Source organism: Coregonus lavaretus (genome assembly GCF_964263955.1).
Source record: "Coregonus lavaretus genome assembly, contig: HAP1_SCAFFOLD_744, whole genome shotgun sequence".
Taxonomy (NCBI): domain Eukaryota; kingdom Metazoa; phylum Chordata; class Actinopteri; order Salmoniformes; family Salmonidae; genus Coregonus; species Coregonus lavaretus.
In genome coordinates, this window is record NW_028158676.1 from 16535 (window position 1) to 43566 (window position 27032).

A 27032-nucleotide genomic window follows, 5' to 3' on the forward strand; every position below is an offset into this window, starting at 1 on the left:
CCAGCGTCGTCCAGGGTAGGGTAGGGAATGGCCGGCAAGGATGTAGCTCAGTTGGTAGAGCATGGCGTTTGCAACGCCAGGGTTGTGGGTTCGATTCCCACGGGGGGCCAGTATGAAAAAAAGTAAAAATTAAATGTATGCACTCACTAACTGTAAGTCGCTCTGGATAAGAGCGTCTGCTAAATGACTCGAATGTAAATGTAAACTCCAGCAACTGCGGGAAGGATCTGGATGTGCTTATGTTCTTCAGCTTTCGTATATGTTTTATGAGATACCATAACATTGAACCCCAACATTGCAGAAGCAAATGAGCTGTCAACCCCAAAACCAAGTGTCAAGGTTATTACAAACTTTATATTCCTTGTGTCTTTTAATGTAATCGCAGGCATGACATGTGTGTTCAGCCCAGAAATGGGACCTCTTGACATTGAAATGTCTGCGCCAGTCAAAATACCGCAGATACATTTCTTCATTTGTATGTAACAGTGTGAGATGGTTAGCCAGCTCTTTGGGAGAGAGGAAATCATCCACATGTATAAAGGCATCTCCAGGCACAAAGTTCTCATAGTTCTGCCTAGGTGGCCCAAGAGCAATTGGCACAGATCCAGCAGCTAGTGGGTTGTACAGCTTTTCAGTGATGTAATCTTTGTGAATTGAGTTCTCAAACGAAAGATAGAATTTACAACTGGATATTGTGTCCAGGAAGTCTTGATCATTGATGTGTTCTCCAAAGGCTTTTCCATAGGTGTGTATCTCTATGTGTTTATGCAATTCATTGTAGTACCTCGCTCTGGCATGGTCAGGGTTCCAGTTGCTCACAATCCAGCAGACCAATTTAGTTTTATTTGGCAATACGAAAGCTTCCCCCTCCTCTTGGCTGAATACAACTGACCCATACGGCACTTCAATATCTGCATCTTGCCTATAATTCAAAGTCAAATTGAAAATATTTCCAAGACCTGGGTTTTTATACGTGTGTGACGGGGACTCTAGATTCATCCACACCCACTTTTGGAAAGGTGGGCGCTGCAATGGTGGTAGATTTGATAAATCACTTTTTATGTCTCTATGGTGAATGATGACCCCACTTGACTTATTGTATAGGTCTCGGTCAGCTGTTAAAAAACAGCCTTCAATATTGAACAGGGGGCTGCATGTGTCCAGATCATAGGACTGGCCAAAAGGCCACAGCCATAATAGAACAATGGTCTTATTATTAACCTCATTTGCTTCCAGATGTTCTTCCTTCTGAATTGGTAGTGTTGATGATGCAAGCCAATTACTTGACCATTTAAAATACATGAGGAAAACAGTCACAAAACAGCCTATTGCAATGATTGCAGTCACAAGTCGGCGCATTAAGCGGTTAAAAGTTGCCATCGCCATTTTTGTCCTGTAAAAAAATTAATAATGTCATTAGTTTGATTCAAAACAATGTTGATGACACTGGTTCAATAATGAAACAAACAATGCAGTAATGTACTGGTTTGGTTCAGTGCATATATTTTCTCAGGTGATATGGATTGTGTATCTTATAGCCTTTTATATCACAAAAACCTGACACTATCTAGTCACAGATGTCCAACATAGAAACAGGTCTACATATTTTAGCTTACTTATGCAAGATCACAATCAATGCATAGGCTAAGATTATGAAATAAGTAGCCTAGACGTTGATGAATAATGACCTATAACAACTCATTTCATACATGACTAACAAATTGGAACATGGGATAGCTAGAGAAACTCAGAGGATAATCTAATCAATAGGCTGCTGATTCATTATACTACTGCTGCTTGTAGCCTACGTTTTAAAAGGCAATTCCACCTACATGCAGACGTTTAGTTTTACTTTAGAAAATAGCCTAAACATGGCCAATAGCAATATTAACATCATAGGACCTGCCCTTACCTGGCACAAACCTAAAACAGGTATACTTTCAAAATGTCAATGAACAGTGCTAATAGGCTACAATGTGATTGCTCAATTAACATAAATGACCAACAATTAACACATTAAACAATATAAAGGCGATTTGCATAAACATGGTCGTTTCTAATAATAATGAAAATAGGTGCTACCTACCCTCGAAACTTGAGAAAGCAAATAACCAGAGACGCGAAACCTGTGAGCCTTGAATTTGAGCCACGCCCAAGAGTCATATCACAGCGGAGGTGAGCAGAGCAGGGCCAGGTTGTCGAAACAGACAAACATTTCTAAATAAATGACATGATTAGGCTACCGGACTCTGGCGTCTGATCATAATAATGTTTTAAGGGATTAGAAATCACATAGTTAAAGGTCAACATCATGAGTAATCGACAATTGTGTGCAGAAAATTAAGCCTAGGCCTTTTGTGTGGGGAGAAAAGGGATCGAATGTCCAGCACAGGCCTATTATTAGCCTTCTTAATTTATTTACATTAATACATTTATCAACTGAAGTGAATTCGCTTTTAATTTGGGTATCTATCTGGTTCCTCCAGGTCAGGAAAAACAACCTGTTGACTGGCATGGCTCATGTAGGCCCTATATAACCCACAGTGGTGGTGAGCAGATAGAAAGTTGGCAATTATCCCATTTAATAGAATAAAAAGACAAACATCTCTAAATGACTATATGATTACCAGACCCTGGCGTTTGTTCAGTTACATTAACTAAAGCATAGGCCTAATGTTTCAAGCGATTACTGATAGCATAGTCATAGGTTAACAAGAGTAGCCTAGGCCTAAAACTAACAATTAGTCAGTTTGTGTGTGGAGAAATTGAGGGAAATTACCAACATGACTTCACAGGCATAAATAAGATCACCAATAGAGTACCACAGTATGAATCATAATACCCATAAAACCTAGCGGTCAAACAGGGAAATGGTTTTGGGTATAGTGGAATCGGTGAGGGTAACCAGAAGTGGTCTAGTGATAATTGTTTGTGTTTCCGTTGGTCAGAGGGAGAAGGCGCTCAGAGTTAAACAAATGGGGGAAAGAATTGTGAATTGTTTCGCTCTCAAGAAAAGGGCGCCATTGAAAGGAGTGATTACTGGGGTAGCAGTAAATGTAAAAGTTGACCAACTGAAGGGGAAGATTCCTGGTGTTTGTGATGCTCGTTGTTTGGTGCGACGCAAACAGGGTGGCGAGAGTGGGGAAACAGAAGTGTCATGTCTGTTATTTTGAGTTTTGAAGTTGAGTCTTTGCCTGACAAAGTGAAGTTAGGATATACAAGTTATCCTGTACGAGCTTATGTGCCGAATACATTACGATGTTACAGGTGTCAAACTTATGGGCATGTGGTTGCAGTGTGTACAAGGGAGGTTCCAAGGTGTGTAGAAGGGCATGAGACAAAGTAGTGTTATGTGCTAATTGTAGGGGTGCCCATGGGGCTGGGGATCAGAAATGTGTGAGAGAGGCAGGTTGAGGTTTGCAGGGTAAGAGTAGTGCAGTGAAGAAAGTAGAGGAAGATGGGTCAAGGGTGAGGAGTGGTGATAGCAGTAGGTTTGTACCAGTACAGAGGGATAGGCCAACAAGTGATATATGTTTCAGTAAGATTGGATTTTTAGCATTTATAGCAATGGTTATTAATTGTACTGCAGGGATGGAACGTAAGTCAAAGAAAATGGAGGTTGTGGTGGCAGCTGCAGAGTGGTATTTGGGTGTGCGAGACTTGACATCAGAAGAGTTACAGGGAGTGTTAAGTGGTGATGTCCCATCATTTCAGGTTGAGGGCATGAGGTAGGAATGAATATATTTAAATAGTGGAGTAGTGTGGTGTTAATTATTAATATTTTTGAATTTGTGAGTGTAGTGTTAGATGGTAGGGTATTTCTTTATTAGATTTTTCAAGCAAAATGTAAGGGAGTTGTACTCCAGTCTAGTAGGTGGCGGTATTGCATCAAATTGGATGCCAACCGCCGTTAAACCTCATTGAAGAAGAAGGGAAACTGTTCCAATCGTTCTTTTCCCTTAGAGGATTTTAGAAACAGTTAAAATAAGGGCTGTGTTTCGTGTAGGCTTTCCCTGGCGTGACATTTTGACGTGTAAATCTCTCTCGGACAAGGTGACTTTTATCAATATATTTGCCTGTATTTACTCCCAACTAATGAAATGCTAATTAGCTGCTAATGTGGCTATCATAAAGAACTACAAATGCCATCATGATCTGGACGAGACTGCCAAATGGAGGCAAAAGTAACTTTCTCTGGATTAACTATCTAATGTTAGCTAAATGTAGTAATGAATGAATTGGCTACATTTCTTTAAATGTACCTGTTAGCAAAGGTGCCTGCTAGAGATGAGTTGCAGGAGCTTGCAGAGATTTGTAGTCTTGCATGATGTCTACTTTGATGCTAAATATCATCGAATCTGAGCATAAATAGAGCCGAATATATTGATAAGTCACCTTGTCCACGAGAGATTTACATGGTTATGAAGGGTAAACCTACACGAAACACAGCCCTTATTTTAAGTTTTTCTAAAATCCCCTATGGAAAACTGGATGGTGGAAAAATGATTGGAACCATTTCCCTGTTTGACCGCTAGGTTTTATGGGTATTATGACACCTCTACTGTGGGGGCTCTATTCATATGTTTCAACTGAAGTGAATTCAAACTTGTTGATTTATTTAAGCCTGTGTGTCATTGCATACTTTTAACTTGGGTGTCTGGTTCCTCCAGGAGAAACTGCAAATGCCTGCAAGACTTGAATAAACTCAAACTCATGTTGGAGAATATTCTGTATTCAGAATACAGAAAAGCTACAGCTTCACAGCCTGTTCCAAACAGCAACCAGGTCCCCTCTTCTTGTGAGCCTCTGTATCCATGGGGTAAGTTGCCAGAATCCTTTTTCTTTTGTTTAGCAGGGCTTCTGCTGTGTAACACATCCCACTGGGCACAGACATCAATTCAACGTCTATTCCATGTTGGTTCAATGTAATTTAATTGAAATGATGTGAAAACAACATTGTTTCAACCAGTGTGTGCCCAGTGGGATGTTCCCAGTTTGATAGACACACAATCTGGGACAAGCTAGCTGTTGAAAATGAATTGGGCAACTAATAGATAGTAATCAACCTGTCACTTTGCAGTTGGTCCTTTTGTAGGTAGGAATTTGTGAAGAAATATCCACAGGGAAGTATTATTAAACAGAGATTATCACCTGGCACATGCGCAAAAACATGTAAACGCATGCAAGACTTTGGGGGTAGTATATATGCATGGTGTCTTGTGCTCACGCCTTGGTGATGAACAAACAAATCGTGATAGCCAAGTCAAAACTGACTTGTTTTGAAGTCAGTTTAATAATACTTTCCTGTGGATATTTTGTCTCACATTTCCAACGGCAGAAGGATGAAATCAGCTGACAACAGGTAGAGTTCTGTGACCCAGGGTTTCCCAAACTCGGTCCTGCCCGAGTTTGGAAAATGTGTAGTTTCCAAGGATGAATGTGTACTTTCCAAGTACAGACTCCGGATGGCAGTAAAAGACAAATAATGTGTTTTCATTGACGTCTGCAGCTGGCGTATGGTAGCATGAACCCAATCACACCACTATCACAGCACTGTCATGGCAGATCTGAAAAGGAAGCCACTATAATAAGTCTCAGTTGTCTGGACTAGCAAGTACAGTGATGTCTAGACTCACATACATACATTCTTATAAGCTGTTTTTACCCATGGGAACCAATTATGCACTGCAAAAAGTGAAATCTAAGCAAGTCTAAATATGTTATATTGAGTGATAATTCACTTAAAATGTGTGTTCTTTCCTTGTTTTTTCTTACCAAGCTAAATTATCTAACATCATTGGCAAATTATTTTGCTTATTTTAACTTAAAAAAGGCTTAATAAATGTAATTCTTATTTCAATATATAAGGTAAAATATCTTGAAACATATCTTGAAATAAGATAAGTGACTTGTATTAAGCATTTTTTAGGTGAAAAAAAATATATTTATCTGCCAATGACATCAAATAATTTCGCTTGGTAACAAAAAAACAAAAACCCCCCACTAATTTTAAGTGAATTATCGCTCAATATAAGATATTGAGATTTCACTTTTTGCATTGTGGTCTTATTTTAGGTTATGGTTACGGATATGGACCAAAGGATAGTTTTTCATTTCTGCAAAATCCCCCTTAGAGATAAGCATGGCTTTCTCATTTGAGAAGATTTCAGTGGAATGGGAATGCAGTGCTCTATATAGCAGCTGCAGGAAAATGCCTCTGTCCTTGTAGCCTCTCTCTCTCTCTCTGCCCCCCCTCTCTCTCTGCCCCCCCTCTCTCTGCCCCCTCTCTCTCTCCTTTCTGCTCTCCCTGATTAACCTGTGAGCCCTGCCGTGTCCAGTGTCAGCCTGCTCCATCCTCAGACAGAGCTATTTCATTTTCACTAGGATTCTTTTCATTTTCCTCTTCAAAATGGACTCCATTGGTGCCTGCAAAGAGATTAAATAACTTTTAAAGGTAGACTCAGTGATATGCCGTAGATGCAGAACGTAAACAGCATAGTGGGTCAATTTCCACAACAACTAAGAGTGCTGAAGCCTGAGGCTACACTTCTCCACTGTTTTGGTCCCCTGGCTACCACGCTGTAACAGCGTGAAGCGTATCAATCAATCAATCAATCAATTTTATTTTATATAGCCCTTCTTACATCAGCTAATATCTCGAAGTGCTGTACAGAAACCCAGCCTAAAACCCCAAACAGCTAGTAATGCAGGTGTAGAAGCACGGTGGCTAGGAAAAACTCCCTAGAAAGGCAAAACCTAGGAAGAAACCTAGAGAGGAACCAGGCTATGAGGGGTGGCCAGTCCTCTTCTGGCTGTGCCGGGTGGAGATTATAACAGAACCATGCCAAGATGTTCAAAAATGTTCATAAGTGACAAGCATGGTCAAATAATAATCAGGAATAAATCTCAGTTGGCTTTTCATAGCCGATCATTAGAGTTTAAAACAGCAGGTCTGGGACAGGTAGGGGTTCCATAACCGCAGGCAGAACAGTTTAAACTGGAATAGCAGCAAGGCCAGGCGGACTGGGGACAGCAAGGAGTCACCACGGCCGGTAGTCCCGACGTATGGTCCTAGGGCTCAGGTCTCTCAGTTGGCTTTTCATAGCCGATCATTTAGAGTTGAAAACAGCAGGTCTGGGACAGGTAGGGGTTTCGTAGCCGCAGGCAGAACAGTTGAAACTGGAATAGCAGCAAGGCCAGGCGGACTGGGGACAGCAAGGTGTCATCATGCCCGGTAGTCCTGACGTATGGTCCTAGGGCTCAGGTTCTCAGAGAGAAAGAGAGAACGAGAGAATTAGAGAGAGCATACTTAAATTCACACAGGACACTGGATAAGACAGGAGAAGTACTCCAGGTATAACCAACTAACCCCAGCCCCCCGACACATAAACTACTGCAGCATAAATACTGGAGGCTGAGACAGGAGCGGTCCGGAGACACTGTGGCCCCATCCGAAGAAACCCCCGGACAGGGCCAAACAGGAAGGATATAACCCCACCCACTCCGCCAAAGCACAGCCCCCGCACCACTAGAGGGATATCCCCAACCACCAACTTACAATCCTGAGACAAGGCCGAGTATAGCCCACAGAGGTCTCCACCACAGCACAAACCAAGGGGGGGGGGGCGCCAACCCAGACAGGAAGATCACGTCAGTAACTCAACCCACTCAAGTGACGCACCCCCCCCAGGGACGGCATGAAAGAGCACCAGCAAGCCAGTGACTCAGCCCCTGCAACAGGGTTAGAGGCAGAGAACCCCAGTGGAGAGGGGAACCGGCCCGGCAGAGACAGCAAGGGCTGTTCGTTGCTCCAGCCTTTCCGTTCACCTTCACACTCCTGGGCCAGACTACACTCAATCATATGACCTACTGAAGAGATAAGTCTTCAGTAAAGACTTAAAGGTTGAGACCGAGTCTGCGTCTCTCACATGGGTAGGCAGACTGTTCCATAAAAATGGAGATCTATAGGAGAAAGCCCTGCCTCCCGCTGTTTGCTTAGAAATTCTAGGGACAATTAGGAGGCCTGCGTCTTGTGACCGTAGCGTACGTATTGGTATGTACGGCAGGACCAACTCGGAAAGATAGGTAGGAGCAAGCCCATGTAACGCTTTATAGGTTAACAGTAAAACCTTGAAATCAGCCCTTGCCTTAACAGGAAGCCAGTGTAGGGAAGCTAGCACTGGAGTAATATGATAAAATTTCTTGGTTCTAGTCAGGATTCTAGCAGCCGTATTTAGCACTAACTGAAGTTTATTTAGTGCTTTATCCGGGTAGCCGGAAAATAGAGCATTGCAGTAGTCTAACCTAGAAGTAACAAATGCATGGATTAATTTTTCTGCATCATTTTTGGACAGAAAATTTCTGATTTTTGCAATGTTACGTAGATGGAAAAAAGCTGTCCTTGAAACAGTCTTGATATGTTCGTCAAAAGAGAGATCAGGGTCAAGAGTAACGCCTAGGTCCTTCACAGTTTTATTTGAGACGACATATATGCAGCACATATGCAGATCATCTCAATGGCCGTGTTCGAGAGGATCAAACCGTAATGTATCATGGGTAAATTGATCTACAAAATGATCTACAAATAATAATGAGTAGTTATTTATGATGCAAGGTTCTTTGTAGATCAGTCAGTCGGCAGTCGCCTGCACTGTCGGCTGCAATGTCGAACAAGCCCATTATATACAGTGATACTTTTAGCTGATGCCTGTACACATCGTGACGTATTTCATTATGACGTACGTGATCTTCATGCAATCTCATTCCGTTACTGGACGGAGAGCATATGGTTTCACAATGCAAGACAAGATGGAGGAGAGCCTCTCGTCAGAGATCGCATTTATTTTGGGAGATTGCAAAATATAACCTTTTCATTCAAGACAGGAGACACATATTGTTCCAGGTGATAAAAAAAACATGTTATGTTTAGTTACTTTTTCCTCAACTTGTTTCTCTAACTTTCTAGCATGTCAAATTAGCTTACAGAGCAGCTAGCTAGCTAAAAGCTAGGCTAGGTTGAAGACACTGTAGCTAGCGAACTCCACCTAACAATGATTAAAAAAACAAGCGTCATTACCATCACAATAAACTAAAACAGCAGGCAACAGTCATAATATAATTGGCCTAATGGGCAATGTGTATTATTTAACATTACTATTAAAATAGTACTCACTTATAGGAATGGGTAATTGTTTACAAATTGCTAGCTATCCCATAAAGCCATCGATGACATCAACCTATTGTTTCCTATGTGAAGTCTCAGTGGTGCTTTTGAAGACCAGGAAGTGTTGTTTTGGCGTGTTGCCATCTTGTTTCATGGAGGAGTTTTTGGGAACATTGCATGTGCAATTTGAGCTGCTCTAGGAAGTGATGTTGCAGGCTAGCTCAGTGCTGCCCCAGCTCATTGAGTATCTCAAGTTGAAGGCCAAGCAGGGTACTGCAGGCTGCACATTTCCCCTATAACTTCTTCTATGTGCGATTTTAAAATAATTGGTTAAAGGACATACATCTGGTGAAATAGAGGTAAGTATTGGCACCATGAGTTTGTTCTAAAAATTGTGTATACCCATGAATATTGACCACGAAGATCGCCATACTCCTATTGACTATAATGCTTTCTGAAAACATTGCCTGCAGTACCCCGGTTGGCCTTGAACTTGAAATCCTCAATAAGAGGGGGCAGTTGTTCTCCCCGGACTGCACTAAAGATGATTCAGTTTGGAACATTTTTAAGTATGTGGCATCCGTTTCGCAACCGAGCCTTCAACCACAAGGGGAGCGCTGCTATACCACTCCGTTGCGGACAGTCCCCATTGAAATGAATGATATCCGGCGCATCGCAACAGACTGCTCAGATGTAATGTGAATGAGGCTTGAGTCTACCTTTAAGTACTCATATGTAGGCCTGACTGTGAAGATACTGTACATAAAGTGCCTTCAGAAAGTATACACACCCCTTGACTTTTTCCACATTTTGTTGTTACAACCTGAATTTAAAATTGATTAAATTGAGATTGTTGGTCACTGGCCTATACACAATAGCCTATAATGTCAAAGTGGAATTATGTTTTTCAAATTGTTTTTGCTAATTAATAAAAAATGGAAAGCTGAAATATCTTGATTCAATAAGTATTCAACCCCTTTGTTATGGCAAGCCTAAATAAGTTCAGGAGTAAAATTTTGCTTAAGAAGTCACATAATAAGTTGCATGGACTCAACCCCTGTAAGTCTAATAATTGTTTTAAGATGGCCATAACATGTACCATTAGCCATTTTGATTTTGAATTTGACAACCCCTGTAGGTATAAAATAAAATATATATACAGTGGGGAGAACAAGTATTTGATACACTGCCGATTTTGCAGGTTTTCCTACTTACAAAGCATGTAGAGGTCTGTAATTTTTATCATAGGTACACTTCAACTGTGAGAGACGGAATCTAAAACATAAATCCAGAAAATCACATTGTATGATTTTTAAGTAATTAATTTTCATTTTATTGCATGACATAAGTATTTGATACATCAGAGAAGCAGAACTTAATATTTGGTATAGAAACCTTTGTTTGCAATTACAGAGATCATACGTTTCCTGTAGGTCTTGACCAGGTTTGCACACACTGCAGCAGGGATTTTGTCCCACTCCTCCATACAGACCTTCTCCAGATCTTTCAGGTTTCGGGGCTGTCGCTGGGCAATACGGACTTTCAGCTCCCTCCAAAGATTTTCTATTGGGTTCAGGTCTGGAGACTGGCTAGGCCACTCCAGGACCTTGAGATGCTTCTTACGGAGCCACTCCTTAGTTGCCCTGGCTGTGTGTTTTGGGTCGTTGTCATGCTGGAAGACCCAGCCACGACCCATCTTCAATGCTCTTACTGAGGGATGGAGGTTGTTGGCCAAGATCTCGCGATACATGGCCCCATCCATCCTCCCCTCAATATGATGCAGTCGTCCTGTCCCCTTTGCAGAAAAGCATCCCCAAAGAATGATGTTTCCACCTCCGTGCTTCACGATTGGGATGGTGTTCTTGGGGTTGTACTCATCCTTCTTCTTCCTCCAAACACGGCGAGTGGAGTTTAGACCAAAAAGCTCTATTTTTGTCTCATCAGACCAGATGACCTTCTCCCATTTCTCCTCTGGATCATCCAGATGGTCATTGGCAAACTTCAGACGGGCCTGGACATGCGCTGGCTTGAGCAGGGGGACCTTGCGTGCGCTGCAGGATTTTAATCCATGACGGCGTAGTGTGTTACTAATGGTTTTCTTTGAGACTGAGGTCCCAGCTCTCTTCAGGTCATTGACCATGTCCTGCTGTGTAGTTCTGGGCTGATCCCTCACCTTCCTCATGATCATTGATGAGGTGACAAGGTGAGGTCTTGCATGGAGCCCCAGACCGAGGGTGATTGACCGTCATCTTGAACTTCTCCTACTTAGCTAGTTCATTTGCTAGCTTCACGTTAACGTTCCATAAGTTAGCAAGATAGCTAGCAATCAATCAATATCCATTGTTGTGCTTAGCGATTTAGCTAGCCAACAATGGATTTAGCTAGCCAAATAGCTAGGACTGTAGTTATAGATAGCTATTTTGCACTAGCCAGCTTGCATTACCTCTGCACTGTGTCAGCAAACTGTGCTCTCTGAAAATCCGCTTCCAGACGTCTGATTTCTTCCCAGGCGGCTGCCATTGTATTTGTTGGCTTCTAAAACTGTTCAATTGTATAACTGTTTTAGTACAGCTTTGCACGGAGGTAAACTTCAGCTTTATGACTATATTGCCACTACTATCTAAACCATGTTGTGTAAAGTACAGCAAGGAGGCTAGTGATCCACAAAATCCACACGTCAACATACTACGGAAAGCATGTGAGTCCAAAAAACGCCACCATTTATTCCACCCCTTTTTCCCGCCACACCTCCTCCTTCCTCACTCGTGACGTCACGGAATTCAATTAATCATCATCATCATCATCTGACAACTGAACACAATTCACACAAAAAACACAATTCTAGTTTGTGAATTTCACTGATTCACACACATTTATTATCAAGCTCAGTTGGTAGAGCATGGCGTTTGCAACGCCAGGGTTGTGGGTTCGATTCCCACGGGGGTATGAAAAAAAATAAAATAATGTATGCACTCACTAACTGTAAATCGCTTTGGATAAGAGCGTCTGCTAAATGACTAAAATGTAAATGTAATAATGGCCTAATTTCATAAAAACTGCTTGAGAGCAGGAAATGCAAGCTTTCTACAAATGGTTTGATCATCCACTGTTGTAAATTGCTCACTGGAAACCAGTGTTAGAAATTGCGTAATTCAAATCTGGTATTGGAATAAGAGAAAACATAATCAAGAGATATTCAATCCAAGCTAAATTTATTATATGCAAAATGTATGTATGATAAGTATGATGGTTCGTATACGGGCTCACTGAAATACCACGCAGGGCAGACAGAGAACTAAACCATTGTTTACAGGTTCTTTCTCAAATACTCTGACAGAGAGTTCCCACCTCTTCTGTTGGCCAATCAGAGTAAAGGACTGAGTGTGGTTTAGACTTTACTCAGCCAATCCGTTGGCGCACGGGTTAGTCCCAACCCCTTGGCGCTCCACCCCTTGGCGCTCCACCGTTCCCAGGCATAAGTTGCTATCATAATAACCTGTAGAGTCAGCACCCAAAAGACACCCTTCCAATCTGTACTCTATGTACCTACGTTCAAGGATGGTTTCACAGACAACAAAGAGAGAGTGTTCGTATCTGTAAGAAATACAAGTCTTATCTGTCCTACCCCCTAACGTTCCTTACATGAATCACAGCCTGTTATGTGAAACAATTTATATCAGTATAGTACAAACCTATTCTTATCATTAATGCATTCCTTCTAAGTTATTCATCACATACAGATCCAATTATGAGAAAAATAGAACCCAACAATCCCCCTTTTCACACCCACTAGGGTGTGAACCCAAAATAAGAAAACACAGGATGTCAGTCATTAAAATACAATACAAACAAAAAGAATCACAGTTTTATTAATAGGCAATAATGATACTGAAAAATAAAAACCCTCAGTCCTTCCATCTACACCCAACTTGCAAACGGTTGGCTACCAGTCACCCAGGAACTTCAAACCTTCACATAAGGAAAGACAAACATTCACAATGGTTAGCTTGATTAATAAAGCATAAAACACAAACAGGGAAGTAAATTTTGGCCCCCTTTAGACACCCTCTAGGGTGTCACTCCTCCAAGTCTGGTAGGTCATATCCTTCATTCCTTAGGTCGGAGTCCGGGATTGGGCCGTATCTCACCATCTGTTTGGAAACCACCTTCTCCATCTCCTTTTCTCACCAACCCTCAGACACAGGGAATAAGACAACATCCACAAAGAACAAGTATACCCATAGAAGCTATAACTTCACCCAGAATAGTTACAACAATAGTTTTCCATTTACCAAATATGTTATCAAACCAACCGTTTATGGAGCTATCAATACCAGAGTTCTCAACCAGTTCGTTCGCCAGTGTGGTCACTCCCTGAAGCGCTTTGGTCACGGACCCGTCCGGTGCTGTGTTGCTGGAGATGAAAGTACAGCACAGAGATCCAAACAGAACACAAACCCCGTCCCGCTCAGCCAAAAGCATATCTAAAGCTATTCTATTCTGCCATGTCATTAAGCTAGTTGCCGCTGTCTGCTCAGCTAATCCCTTTATTGCATCACAAGTGTGGTTTATAAATCTTTTGCTGGTTATATTAAATATAATTTATCCAATCTACATTTTTATTAATTGTTGACCACCAGAAAATACTTGATTCAAACCCAGCTGCGATCTGATTCCTAGCTTTGAATTGTTCTGGAACCCCTCGAGGTACTCCTATCCCATCAATATATATATATATCCTTTCATCAAAGGATCCCGGGAGGAGGTCCTACTTTCTATGTGACAACTCACCAGTCTCTGACACGTTTGATTGTTTGCGTATGTAGGTGAGTTCACAATCAGTTATCACCACACAACCATCAGATGTCAGCACGGGCCTGGTTTTGGATCCTAAAATCCTCTGGCTGCAACAAAGAGGAGAGATTAGTCATGGTCTCTTTAGTTGTGATATTCTCTGTGTGGGAGCAGGAGCTAAGATGCCCTACCCTGTATCCTATCTTATTAGTCCTAGAAAAACAATAAGAATCCCCTGTGACTTCAAACGTAGGCAACCTAGGTCGGAATGACTTTTGTTATCGGGGGATACAGATAGTTCAAGTTACTACAAGACTCTTTCACCACATTCCCAGTGGCTTGCATGGAGGATAAACCTGACAGAGAGTTAAAGCCTGTCAAGGGGAACGGAGTAGTTGTTAACCTTGGTTTGGCTGTCCTACAGGCATAACAGTCCTCTTTAGACCGTATACTGAATCCATTCCAACCACAGGTTAAAATCTATTTACTCCGTCTCCATCTGTACTACTTCCTTCAGGTCTATAGTTTGCACTGTCTCACTACCTCCCTCAGAGAGGTTTACTCTATAGGGTGCCCCAGTTGAAGAGGATATCTCACATGTCAGGTCTGTAATCTGTTTTAGCATAATTCAGACTTTCAGACAGTACCTACCCTTATATGGGTCGCACTGCCATTTCTGATAATTCCCTACTTTCACAATACTACACCTGTCCCTAAACTGTGTATTGAGATTGACATATCCCCCCCCCCCCCCCCCCCCCCCGCTTGGTATAAGCAACTACATAGTCCCAGGATGTACATGGTGACATACATATGGTGATGTCCTTCCCTAAAGTCCCTAGTACTTCCCCTTTCCCTACGTCTAGCTGTCTCCTATGCCTTATCAACTTGTGTTAGGTTAACTACTACTTCTGGCTGATCAGGAGGGTCTGTGTGTGTTAGGAATATGGCCCCCACAATCAGACAGCTACCTACCGTCGGGAGACCTGTGAATCCCCACCCTCGCCCTGAGAACATGTCAGACGCCAGAGGCCAACCCATTGCTTCACCTTCTATCGAACTCACACAGGGATGATCAGACAGGGTAAGGGAATCTTCGTTAAGGAGCCAACCCCCGAGCCCTAGTGGTGATCGGTTCTTTCTCCTAACTCTGTGTTTGTTCGTCAGGTGTAGCTGGGTTTACCTTTTTGCAGTGAGTGACATACACCCAGATGGATCTCTCAGCTATTCTGCTGGCAAAGGCAGTACTTGGTAGGGCCCTTCCCGCCAGGCCTGCTTCAGTCTCCTGGTTAGATAGAGTGGGTCACCTTCTCCTTTAGTTCACCTGTGGGGCACAAAACCTCTGACATACAGGTGTGGTTAATACATTATCTTCACACATACATGTTCAGCTCTCAATTTCTAATAATTTTTTTTAAAAGTATTTTGTCCTCTCCTTCATATATAGTTATTATTTAATCCTACCTATCACCCTTGACCTGCTGAAAACCCCCCAAAATTGAAACAACAAGGCTTTATAAACATCATACTAGGTGTGTTGTTTTTTGTTTGAAAAACCCAATTTGAAAAATAACAACCACAAATAGCCAGGCCTCACTTAATTTGGTAGCTCACTTTTATGACCTAAATACTGCCTAACTTCACTACTGCTCCCCTAGCCCTGGGCAACATTCCAATGAGATGAGCTAATCTCTTTCTCCTGGTTATAATCTAAAAATGGGAGTACACACAAAACATGATACAGATATCCCCAGTCTTAACCCATCAATAATTGTTTGTATCAATCTAATTCCTCATAACTAATCCATAAAACCACTCAAAATTCCTCGAGTATACAATTATTATTTAATTGATTACCCTAACTCTGCTACATGTGATCTCATCTCAAATGATCCATTATCAATTATTTGTTCAACCCCCTAGGAAAATCTGTCTCCCCTTGCTCCTTCGGGGAAATCGCATGGGGACCTTATAACATATTTTCATAGACCTTTCTAGAATACTTCTATTTAAGCTATCTAATTCAACCTTTCACATTTCTCAATCCACATAGTAATCTAGGTATATAGCCCCACTGCGAAAGCTTTACTCACTGTCCCTACCTGTTTTCGAACCAGGAACCCTTTACATACATCGCCAGGCACTCCACACCATCTGCGATGCTCTCAAAGTAACTACTCCCAGTTCATAGAGCAAGTGACGTCACCAAATGAAAATCGCAGTAGCTTTCACCTCAGCAAAAAACTCTCTCTCCCTTCACCCATTCCCTATTGAATAAGTTAGTTTTTCTATTTAACCCCAAAACACGCTACAAATAGTCCATTCAACATTACCAAACTAAATACTCAGTAGCATCCGGTCACCACCCACACCAGCCGTTGACTTCGCCTCATGCCACCGAAATGCCAAATAAACCATAATAGTTCAATGGAGCCCCCTATTGGTTCTCCACTATTGATACATTACTTCCATAACCACATTAGTTATGGTCCGATTACCCATTAAACCTTATCACATGATCAAACAACGCCACAACCTTAAACTCATATGGGGCGGCAGGCAGCTTAGTGATCAATAGCGCCGCGCCAACAACCGAGAGGTCGCCGGTTCCAATCCCCGAGCCGACCAGGTGAAAAATCTGCCGATGTGCCCTCGAGCAAGGCACTCAACCCCAATCGCTCCTGCAAGACGCTCTAGACAAGAGCGTCTGCCAAATCACCAAAAATGCAAATGTAAATATTCTCTACTTTCTCACCCATGACGTACGTCTACGTTCGGGTGAGCAAGTTTAGAACATCCCTCGTCAGAAACCCACATGCACCTCTCAAATAATCACCCCGTGGTGTTCCCAGCCAACTCCCAGTCTTTCCTGGCTCCAAAAGCCACACTCTCGCTCTCTCCAGCCCCTCCCCTCTCAACTCTCTCTTCCCTCTCCAGCGGGAGTAGGCTTTGAGGAGCTATTTCTCGTTTTAGTGTTTCCAATATTCTGTCGTAATTTAAGGTACTTTAGTCTATTTATTTAAATCAAATCATTCCCACCTAATTAGTTAAAGTTGGTGCACGTTTATATTTCAACGATAAACCGAATTATTTCAGTCTAATTGTTTAACCAGTATTTTGCATGGTCAAACATCAAACGTTACATCAAATAATCAACAAAAAAGCCTCAACCCAAGCACCTAAAACCAGTATTATGCTATGTCTAACACCAAACGCCACAGTTCAATCATATCAGCTCAAACGTTTCAGTTCAGTCACACAATTCATCACTTTAGCTTTATGTTCCTAATTGTTATTAACGGGTTATATGGTTTAAGCAACCACAAACCCAACAGTTATCCCCAAATTATACAGTTTGGACAGGCACAGACGTCTTTGATTCCCAATTAGTTTTCTATCAAGGTATACTGGTTTATCATTCACACTCTCATGCATACGTCACCCCGTCTTAAAGAATTGTAAGTGTCTCCTTTTGAACCTAGTCATATCTAGTCTGAACTGATATGTGCCATAGCGTCGTACTGCCTATCTATTTAAAGTATCTCCTATGGGTGTCTTTTGTTAACGTTTGCACAATTTAAACTTTATTTCCTAATTGTAATTCTCATTATTTACTGTTTTAAAATATTGTTTGTATTCTCAGCCAAAATGGTACACAGTTATTACACAGTTAAACGTAGTATACAGTTATCACACAGCAAAATTAGTACACAGTTATCACACTCACTCACAATACACAGTCATAATCCTATCACACAGTCATAAATGACACACTTACACTCGACACACAATCGTAATTCTTTGTCACACAACTAAAGTTTCTTAGGACACACAGATAACAAAGGTATACAATGGGGCACACAGCCTCCTCTACTATGGGGCACACAGCCTCCTCTACTATGGGGCACACAGCCACCTCTACTATGGGGCACACAGCCACCTCTACTATGGGGCACACAGCCACCTCTAATATGGGGCACACAGCCACCTCTACTATGGGGCACACAGCCACCTCTACTATTCCATGGGTTTAACCATCAGAATTATCAAACATTTGCATAGTATATTATGAAATCGAAATAGTATACTGTAATCGTTATTTATAGTACAATAGGGTTCACTTACATCAAACAGGTGTTTCACAAAATTAATTTGGATAAAGCCAATATGCAGAACTTTAGTTATATAAACAATAGGTGTCTGCTTACCTGTGTTTTTAGAAGCCCGGGCACTTTGTGAAACACACAGTTCGATGACAGCGATGTCCAATAGGCTGGATGAATCCCAGCGAAGTTCCGCTACCAGATCACAGTCGGAGGTCACCAATTGTTAGAAATTGCGTAATTCAAATCTGGTATTGGAATAAGAGAAAACATAATCAAGAGATATTCAATCCAAGCTAAATGTATTATATGCAAAATGTATGTATGATAAGTATGATGGTTCGTATACGGGCTCACTGAAATACCACGCAGGGCAGACAGAGAACTAAACCATTGTTTACAGGTTCTTTCTCAAATACTCTGACAGAGAGTTCCCACCTCTTCTGTTGGCCAATCAGAGTAAAGGACTGAGTGTGGTTTAGACTTTACTCAGCCAATCCGTTGGCGCACGGGTTAGTCCCAACCCCTTGGCGCTCCACCCCTTGGCGCTCCACCGTTCCCAGGCATAAGTTGCTATCATAATAACCTGTAGAGTCAGCACCTGGTTGCGCCTGTTTCACGGTCTGCCCACAGAGATTGCGTGCACCCGGTATCAAACATGCTTGTTTTTAGATGCGTGAGTGTGTGTAGGAAAAAACGACCTATTTTAAATATCAACAGTACTGCAGCTATCATTTGATTTACATCATTTTGCCGACGCTCTTATCCAGAGCGACTTACTGTTAGTGAGTGCATAATTTTTTTTCATACTGGCCCCCCGTGGGAATCGAACCCACAACCCTGGCGTTGCAAGCGCCATGCTCTACCAACTGAGCTACACGGGGCCTCATCATCACTATTCTGTATGTCTGGTTGGCTGATACGCGCAGCAGAGAGAGGCAGAAAGACAGATGAGCAGCAGAGAGAGGCAAGAAACTGGATTCTTCCGCTGCTCTATTGGTGCTTTCATACGGAAGTCCAGAGAGGTCATATTAATAAAACATATATATTTGGAGATCACAACTTAATTATCTCATGATCACTACATAACAAAAGTCTTACATGTGAAACAGCCCACAAGGCAGAATCGTGATTTATGCCTGCCAAGACTAGAGCTCACCCACTCTGGGTTATATGCATCAGTCTATAAAGCGTTGACAGCTGATCTGCCTGCAATGAGCTTTACCTATGAAACAGCACACAAGGCAGCATCCTTATTTCTGAGCCTCTGAGGCTGAAATTGAATCTGATCAGCCTGACTGGAATGGAGCTCACCCACTGTACATTTTAATAGTATCCACAAAACATGAAGTGTCCCTTATAATTATACACATATCAGTTATGCAGCATAGATAACAAGCTAGCTTACTAGACTGCCTAGCTAACTAGCTAGCTCACAACACTAGGCAAATTAACAGCGTTATTCCTTGCATGCGATTGGCTGTGGTCTTGGGGGCGGCCTGTCAGGCATGTTCAGGACCCTACGAACGCATTGCGATCAATGCAGCCACAGGTGATGAGTGGGTTATCGTGCATCTGAACAAATGAATGGCTGATGCGTGGTACTTTTGATTATCTCGTGATCTCCACAAAATAACTTTTGTTAGGTCGTGATCACAACAAAATTATCTTGTGATCTCGACAAACAACTTTTGTTATGTAGTGTTGAGATAAATAAGTCGTGATCTTGACATAACAAGGTATTTTTTATTCATATGTCCTCTCTGGACTTCCGTACTTTCAAGACAACTGGGAACTCGGAAAACAAAGCTAGGTCAAATCATGACATCAGTGATTTTCAGGTCGGAAAGTCGGAGCTCTAGAAAAATGCCAGAGTTTGCGACTTGGAATTTCGAGTTGGATGACCGTTCAAAACTACTTTTCCCAGTCGGAGCTCATTTTTTCACGAGTTCCCAGTTGTCTTGAAAGCACCAATACTTCAGTCTGAGACTGCCATCATAGAGATCGCACAATTGGCCCAGCGTCGTCCAGGGTAGGGTAGGGAATGGCCGGCAAGGATGTAGCTCAGTTGGTAGAGCATGGCGTTTGCAACGCCAGGGTTGTGGGTTCGATTCCCACGGGGGGCCAGTATGAAAAAAAGTAAAAATTAAATGTATGCACTCACTAACTGTAAGTCGCTCTGGATAAGAGCGTCTGCTAAATGACTCGAATGTAAATGTAAACTCCAGCAACTGCGGGAAGGATCTGGATGTGCTTATGTTCTTCAGCTTTCGTATATGTTTTATGAGATACCATAACATTGAACCCCAACATTGCAGAAGCAAATGAGCTGTCAACCCCAAAACCAAGTGTCAAGGTTATTACAAACTTTATATTCCTTGTGTCTTTTAATGTAATCGCAGGCATGACATGTGTGTTCAGCCCAGAAATGGGACCTCTTGACATTGAAATGTCTGCGCCAGTCAAAATACCGCAGATACATTTCTTCATTTGTATGTAACAGTGTGAGATGGTTAGCCAGCTCTTTGGGAGAGAGGAAATCATCCACATGTATAAAGGCATCTCCAGGCACAAAGTTCTCATAGTTCTGCCTAGGTGGCCCAAGAGCAATTGGCACAGATCCAGCAGCTAGTGGGTTGTACAGCTTTTCAGTGATGTAATCTTTGTGAATTGAGTTCTCAAACGAAAGATAGAATTTACAACTGGATATTGTGTCCAGGAAGTCTTGATCATTGATGTGTTCTCCAAAGGCTTTTCCATAGGTGTGTATCTCTATGTGTTTATGCAATTCATTGTAGTACCTCGCTCTGGCATGGTCAGGGTTCCAGTTGCTCACAATCCAGCAGACCAATTTAGTTTTATTTGGCAATACGAAAGCTTCCCCCTCCTCTTGGCTGAATACAACTGACCCATACGGCACTTCAATATCTGCATCTTGCCTATAATTCAAAGTCAAATTGAAAATATTTCCAAGACCTGGGTTTTTATACGTGTGTGACGGGGACTCTAGATTCATCCACACCCACTTTTGGAAAGGTGGGCGCTGCAATGGTGGTAGATTTGATAAATCACTTTTTATGTCTCTATGGTGAATGATGACCCCACTTGACTTATTGTATAGGTCTCGGTCAGCTGTTAAAAAACAGCCTTCAATATTGAACAGGGGGCTGCATGTGTCCAGATCATAGGACTGGCCAAAAGGCCACAGCCATAATAGAACAATGGTCTTATTATTAACCTCATTTGCTTCCAGATGTTCTTCCTTCTGAATTGGTAGTGTTGATGATGCAAGCCAATTACTTGACCATTTAAAATACATGAGGAAAACAGTCACAAAACAGCCTATTGCAATGATTGCAGTCACAAGTCGGCGCATTAAGCGGTTAAAAGTTGCCATCGCCATTTTTGTCCTGTAAAAAAATTAATAATGTCATTAGTTTGATTCAAAACAATGTTGATGACACTGGTTCAATAATGAAACAAACAATGCAGTAATGTACTGGTTTGGTTCAGTGCATATATTTTCTCAGGTGATATGGATTGTGTATCTTATAGCCTTTTATATCACAAAAACCTGACACTATCTAGTCACAGATGTCCAACATAGAAACAGGTCTACATATTTTAGCTTACTTATGCAAGATCACAATCAATGCATAGGCTAAGATTATGAAATAAGTAGCCTAGACGTTGATGAATAATGACCTATAACAACTCATTTCATACATGACTAACAAATTGGAACATGGGATAGCTAGAGAAACTCAGAGGATAATCTAATCAATAGGCTGCTGATTCATTATACTACTGCTGCTTGTAGCCTACGTTTTAAAAGGCAATTCCACCTACATGCAGACGTTTAGTTTTACTTTAGAAAATAGCCTAAACATGGCCAATAGCAATATTAACATCATAGGACCTGCCCTTACCTGGCACAAACCTAAAACAGGTATACTTTCAAAATGTCAATGAACAGTGCTAATAGGCTACAATGTGATTGCTCAATTAACATAAATGACCAACAATTAACACATTAAACAATATAAAGGCGATTTGCATAAACATGGTCGTTTCTAATAATAATGAAAATAGGTGCTACCTACCCTCGAAACTTGAGAAAGCAAATAACCAGAGACGCGAAACCTGTGAGCCTTGAATTTGAGCCACGCCCAAGAGTCATATCACAGCGGAGGTGAGCAGAGCAGGGCCAGGTTGTCGAAACAGACAAACATTTCTAAATAAATGACATGATTAGGCTACCGGACTCTGGCGTCTGATCATAATAATGTTTTAAGGGATTAGAAATCACATAGTTAAAGGTCAACATCATGAGTAATCGACAATTGTGTGCAGAAAATTAAGCCTAGGCCTTTTGTGTGGGGAGAAAAGGGATCGAATGTCCAGCACAGGCCTATTATTAGCCTTCTTAATTTATTTACATTAATACATTTATCAACTGAAGTGAATTCGCTTTTAATTTGGGTATCTATCTGGTTCCTCCAGGTCAGGAAAAACAACCTGTTGACTGGCATGGCTCATGTAGGCCCTATATAACCCACAGTGGTGGTGAGCAGATAGAAAGTTGGCAATTATCCCATTTAATAGAATAAAAAGACAAACATCTCTAAATGACTATATGATTACCAGACCCTGGCGTTTGTTCAGTTACATTAACTAAAGCATAGGCCTAATGTTTCAAGCGATTACTGATAGCATAGTCATAGGTTAACAAGAGTAGCCTAGGCCTAAAACTAACAATTAGTCAGTTTGTGTGTGGAGAAATTGAGGGAAATTACCAACATGACTTCACAGGCATAAATAAGATCACCAATAGAGTACCACAGTATGAATCATAATACCCATAAAACCTAGCGGTCAAACAGGGAAATGGTTTTGGGTATAGTGGAATCGGTGAGGGTAACCAGAAGTGGTCTAGTGATAATTGTTTGTGTTTCCGTTGGTCAGAGGGAGAAGGCGCTCAGAGTTAAACAAATGGGGGAAAGAATTGTGAATTGTTTCGCTCTCAAGAAAAGGGCGCCATTGAAAGGAGTGATTACTGGGGTAGCAGTAAATGTAAAAGTTGACCAACTGAAGGGGAAGATTCCTGGTGTTTGTGATGCTCGTTGTTTGGTGCGACGCAAACAGGGTGGCGAGAGTGGGGAAACAGAAGTGTCATGTCTGTTATTTTGAGTTTTGAAGTTGAGTCTTTGCCTGACAAAGTGAAGTTAGGATATACAAGTTATCCTGTACGAGCTTATGTGCCGAATACATTACGATGTTACAGGTGTCAAACTTATGGGCATGTGGTTGCAGTGTGTACAAGGGAGGTTCCAAGGTGTGTAGAAGGGCATGAGACAAAGTAGTGTTATGTGCTAATTGTAGGGGTGCCCATGGGGCTGGGGATCAGAAATGTGTGAGAGAGGCAGGTTGAGGTTTGCAGGGTAAGAGTAGTGCAGTGAAGAAAGTAGAGGAAGATGGGTCAAGGGTGAGGAGTGGTGATAGCAGTAGGTTTGTACCAGTACAGAGGGATAGGCCAACAAGTGATATATGTTTCAGTAAGATTGGATTTTTAGCATTTATAGCAATGGTTATTAATTGTACTGCAGGGATGGAACGTAAGTCAAAGAAAATGGAGGTTGTGGTGGCAGCTGCAGAGTGGTATTTGGGTGTGCGAGACTTGACATCAGAAGAGTTACAGGGAGTGTTAAGTGGTGATGTCCCATCATTTCAGGTTGAGGGCATGAGGTAGGAATGAATATATTTAAATAGTGGAGTAGTGTGGTGTTAATTATTAATATTTTTGAATTTGTGAGTGTAGTGTTAGATGGTAGGGTATTTCTTTATTAGATTTTTCAAGCAAAATGTAAGGGAGTTGTACTCCAGTCTAGTAGGTGGCGGTATTGCATCAAATTGGATGCCAACCGCCGTTAAACCTCATTGAAGAAGAAGGGAAACTGTTCCAATCGTTCTTTTCCCTTAGAGGATTTTAGAAACAGTTAAAATAAGGGCTGTGTTTCGTGTAGGCTTTCCCTGGCGTGACATTTTGACGTGTAAATCTCTCTCGGACAAGGTGACTTTTATCAATATATTTGCCTGTATTTACTCCCAACTAATGAAATGCTAATTAGCTGCTAATGTGGCTATCATAAAGAACTACAAATGCCATCATGATCTGGACGAGACTGCCAAATGGAGGCAAAAGTAACTTTCTCTGGATTAACTATCTAATGTTAGCTAAATGTAGTAATGAATGAATTGGCTACATTTCTTTAAATGTACCTGTTAGCAAAGGTGCCTGCTAGAGATGAGTTGCAGGAGCTTGCAGAGATTTGTAGTCTTGCATGATGTCTACTTTGATGCTAAATATCATCGAATCTGAGCATAAATAGAGCCGAATATATTGATAAGTCACCTTGTCCACGAGAGATTTACATGGTTATGAAGGGTAAACCTACACGAAACACAGCCCTTATTTTAAGTTTTTCTAAAATCCCCTATGGAAAACTGGATGGTGGAAAAATGATTGGAACCATTTCCCTGTTTGACCGCTAGGTTTTATGGGTATTATGACACCTCTACTGTGGGGGCTCTATTCATATGTTTCAACTGAAGTGAATTCAAACTTGTTGATTTATTTAAGCCTGTGTGTCATTGCATACTTTTAACTTGGGTGTCTGGTTCCTCCAGGAGAAACTGCAAATGCCTGCAAGACTTGAATAAACTCAAACTCATGTTGGAGAATATTCTGTATTCAGAATACAGAAAAGCTACAGCTTCACAGCCTGTTCCAAACAGCAACCAGGTCCCCTCTTCTTGTGAGCCTCTGTATCCATGGGGTAAGTTGCCAGAATCCTTTTTCTTTTGTTTAGCAGGGCTTCTGCTGTGTAACACATCCCACTGGGCACAGACATCAATTCAACGTCTATTCCATGTTGGTTCAATGTAATTTAATTGAAATGATGTGAAAACAACATTGTTTCAACCAGTGTGTGCCCAGTGGGATGTTCCCAGTTTGATAGACACACAATCTGGGACAAGCTAGCTGTTGAAAATGAATTGGGCAACTAATAGATAGTAATCAACCTGTCACTTTGCAGTTGGTCCTTTTGTAGGTAGGAATTTGTGAAGAAATATCCACAGGGAAGTATTATTAAACAGAGACTATCACCTGGCACATGCGCAAAAACATGTAAACGCATGCAAGACTTTGGGGTAGTATATATGCATGGTGTCTTGTGCTCACGCCTTGGTGATGAACAAACAAATCGTGATAGCCAAGTCAAAACTGACTTGTTTTGAAGTCAGTTTAATAATACTTTCCTGTGGATATTTTGTCTCACATTTCCAACGGCAGAAGGATGAAATCAGCTGACAACAGGTAGAGGGTCCTGCCCGAGTTTGGAAAATGTGTAGTTTCCAAGGATGAATGTGTAGTTTCCAAGTACAGACTCCGGATGGCAGTAAAAGACAAATAATGTGTTTTCATTGACGTCTGCAGCTGGCGTATGGTAGCATGAACCCAATCACACCACGATCACAGCACTGTGATTGCAGGTCTGAAAAGGAAGCCACTATAATAAGTCTCAGTTGTCTGGACTAGCGAGTACAGTGATGTCTAGACTCACATACATACATTCTTATAAGCTGTTTTTACCCATGGGAACCAATTATGCACTGCAAAAAGTGAAATCTAAGCAAGTCTAAATATGTTATATTGAGTGATAATTCACTTAAAATGTGTGTTCTTTCCTTGTTTTTTCTTACCAAGCTAAATTATCTAACATCATTGGCAAATTATTTTGCTTATTTTAACTTAAAAAAGGCTTAATAAATGTAATTCTTATTTCAATATATAAGGTAAAATATCTTGAAACATATCTTGAAATAAGATAAGTGACTTGTATTAAGCATTTTTTAGGTGAAAAAAAAATACATTTATCTGCCAATGACATCAAATAATTTAGCTTGGTAACAAAAAAACAAAAACCCCCCACTAATTTTAAGTGAATTATCGCTCAATATAAGATATTGAGATTTCACTTTTTGCATTGTGGTCTTATTTTAGGTTATGGTTACGGATATGGACCAAAGGATAGTTTTTTCATTTCTGCAAAATCCCCCTTAGAGATAAGCATGGCTTTCTCATTTGAGAAGATTTCAGTGGAATGGGAATGCAGTGCTCTATATAGCAGCTGCAGGAAAATGCCTCTGTCCTTGTAGCCTCTCTCTCTCTCTCTGCCCCCCCCCCCTCTCTCTGCCCCCTCTCTCTCTCCTTTCTGCTCTCCCTGATTAACCTGTGAGCCCTGATGTGTCCAGTGTCAGCCTGCTCCATCCTCAGACAGAGCTATTTCATTTTCACTAGGATTCTTTTCATTTTCCTCTTCAAAATGGACTCCATTGGTGCCTGCAAAGAGATTAAATAACTTTTAAAGGTAGACTCAGTGATATGCCGTAGATGCAGAACGTAAACAGCATAGTGGGTCAATTTCCACAACAACTAAGAGTGCTGAAGCCTGAGGCTACACTTCTCCACTGTTTTGGTCCCCTGGCTACCACGCTGTAACAGCGTGAAGCGTATCCATGCACATATGCAGATACTGTGTGTGACTGTGTGAGAGCGAAGTCTTGCATTTCGCTCATCTCAATGGCCGTGTTCGAGAGGATCAAACCGTAATGTATCATGGGTAAATTGTGACTGGCTGAATGATCTACAAATAATAATGAGTAGTTATTTATGATGCAAGGTTCTTTGTAGATCAGTCAGTCGGCAGTCGCCTGCACTGTCGGCTGCAATGTCGAACAAGCCCATTATATACAGTGATACTTTTAGCTGATGCCTGTACACATCGTGACGTATTTCATTATGACGTACGTGATCTTCATGCAATCTCATTCCGTTACTGGACGGAGAGCATATGGTTTCACAATGCAAGACAAGATGGAGGAGAGCCTCTCGTCAGAGATCGCATTTA

At 41.5% G+C, this 27032-nt stretch overlaps 2 protein-coding genes across 2 annotated transcripts; both read right to left on the minus strand.

The window, feature by feature from the left end:
- Nucleotides 1-315: 315 nt before the first annotated feature.
- Nucleotides 316-1386, minus strand: LOC311123694 (4-galactosyl-N-acetylglucosaminide 3-alpha-L-fucosyltransferase 9-like; the record flags this gene model as incomplete). Its single annotated transcript, XM_084197938.1, has 1 exon — nt 316-1386. One exon carries the CDS (start codon nt 1384-1386, stop codon nt 316-318), a length of 1071 nt encoding a protein of 356 aa, XP_084054064.1.
- Nucleotides 1387-20392: 19006 nt separating this feature from the next.
- Nucleotides 20393-21463, minus strand: LOC311123693 (4-galactosyl-N-acetylglucosaminide 3-alpha-L-fucosyltransferase 9-like; the record flags this gene model as incomplete). The annotated part of the gene is made up of 1 exon (XM_084197937.1): nt 20393-21463. One exon carries the CDS (start codon nt 21461-21463, stop codon nt 20393-20395), a length of 1071 nt encoding a protein of 356 aa, XP_084054063.1.
- Nucleotides 21464-27032: the final 5569 nt, after the last annotated feature.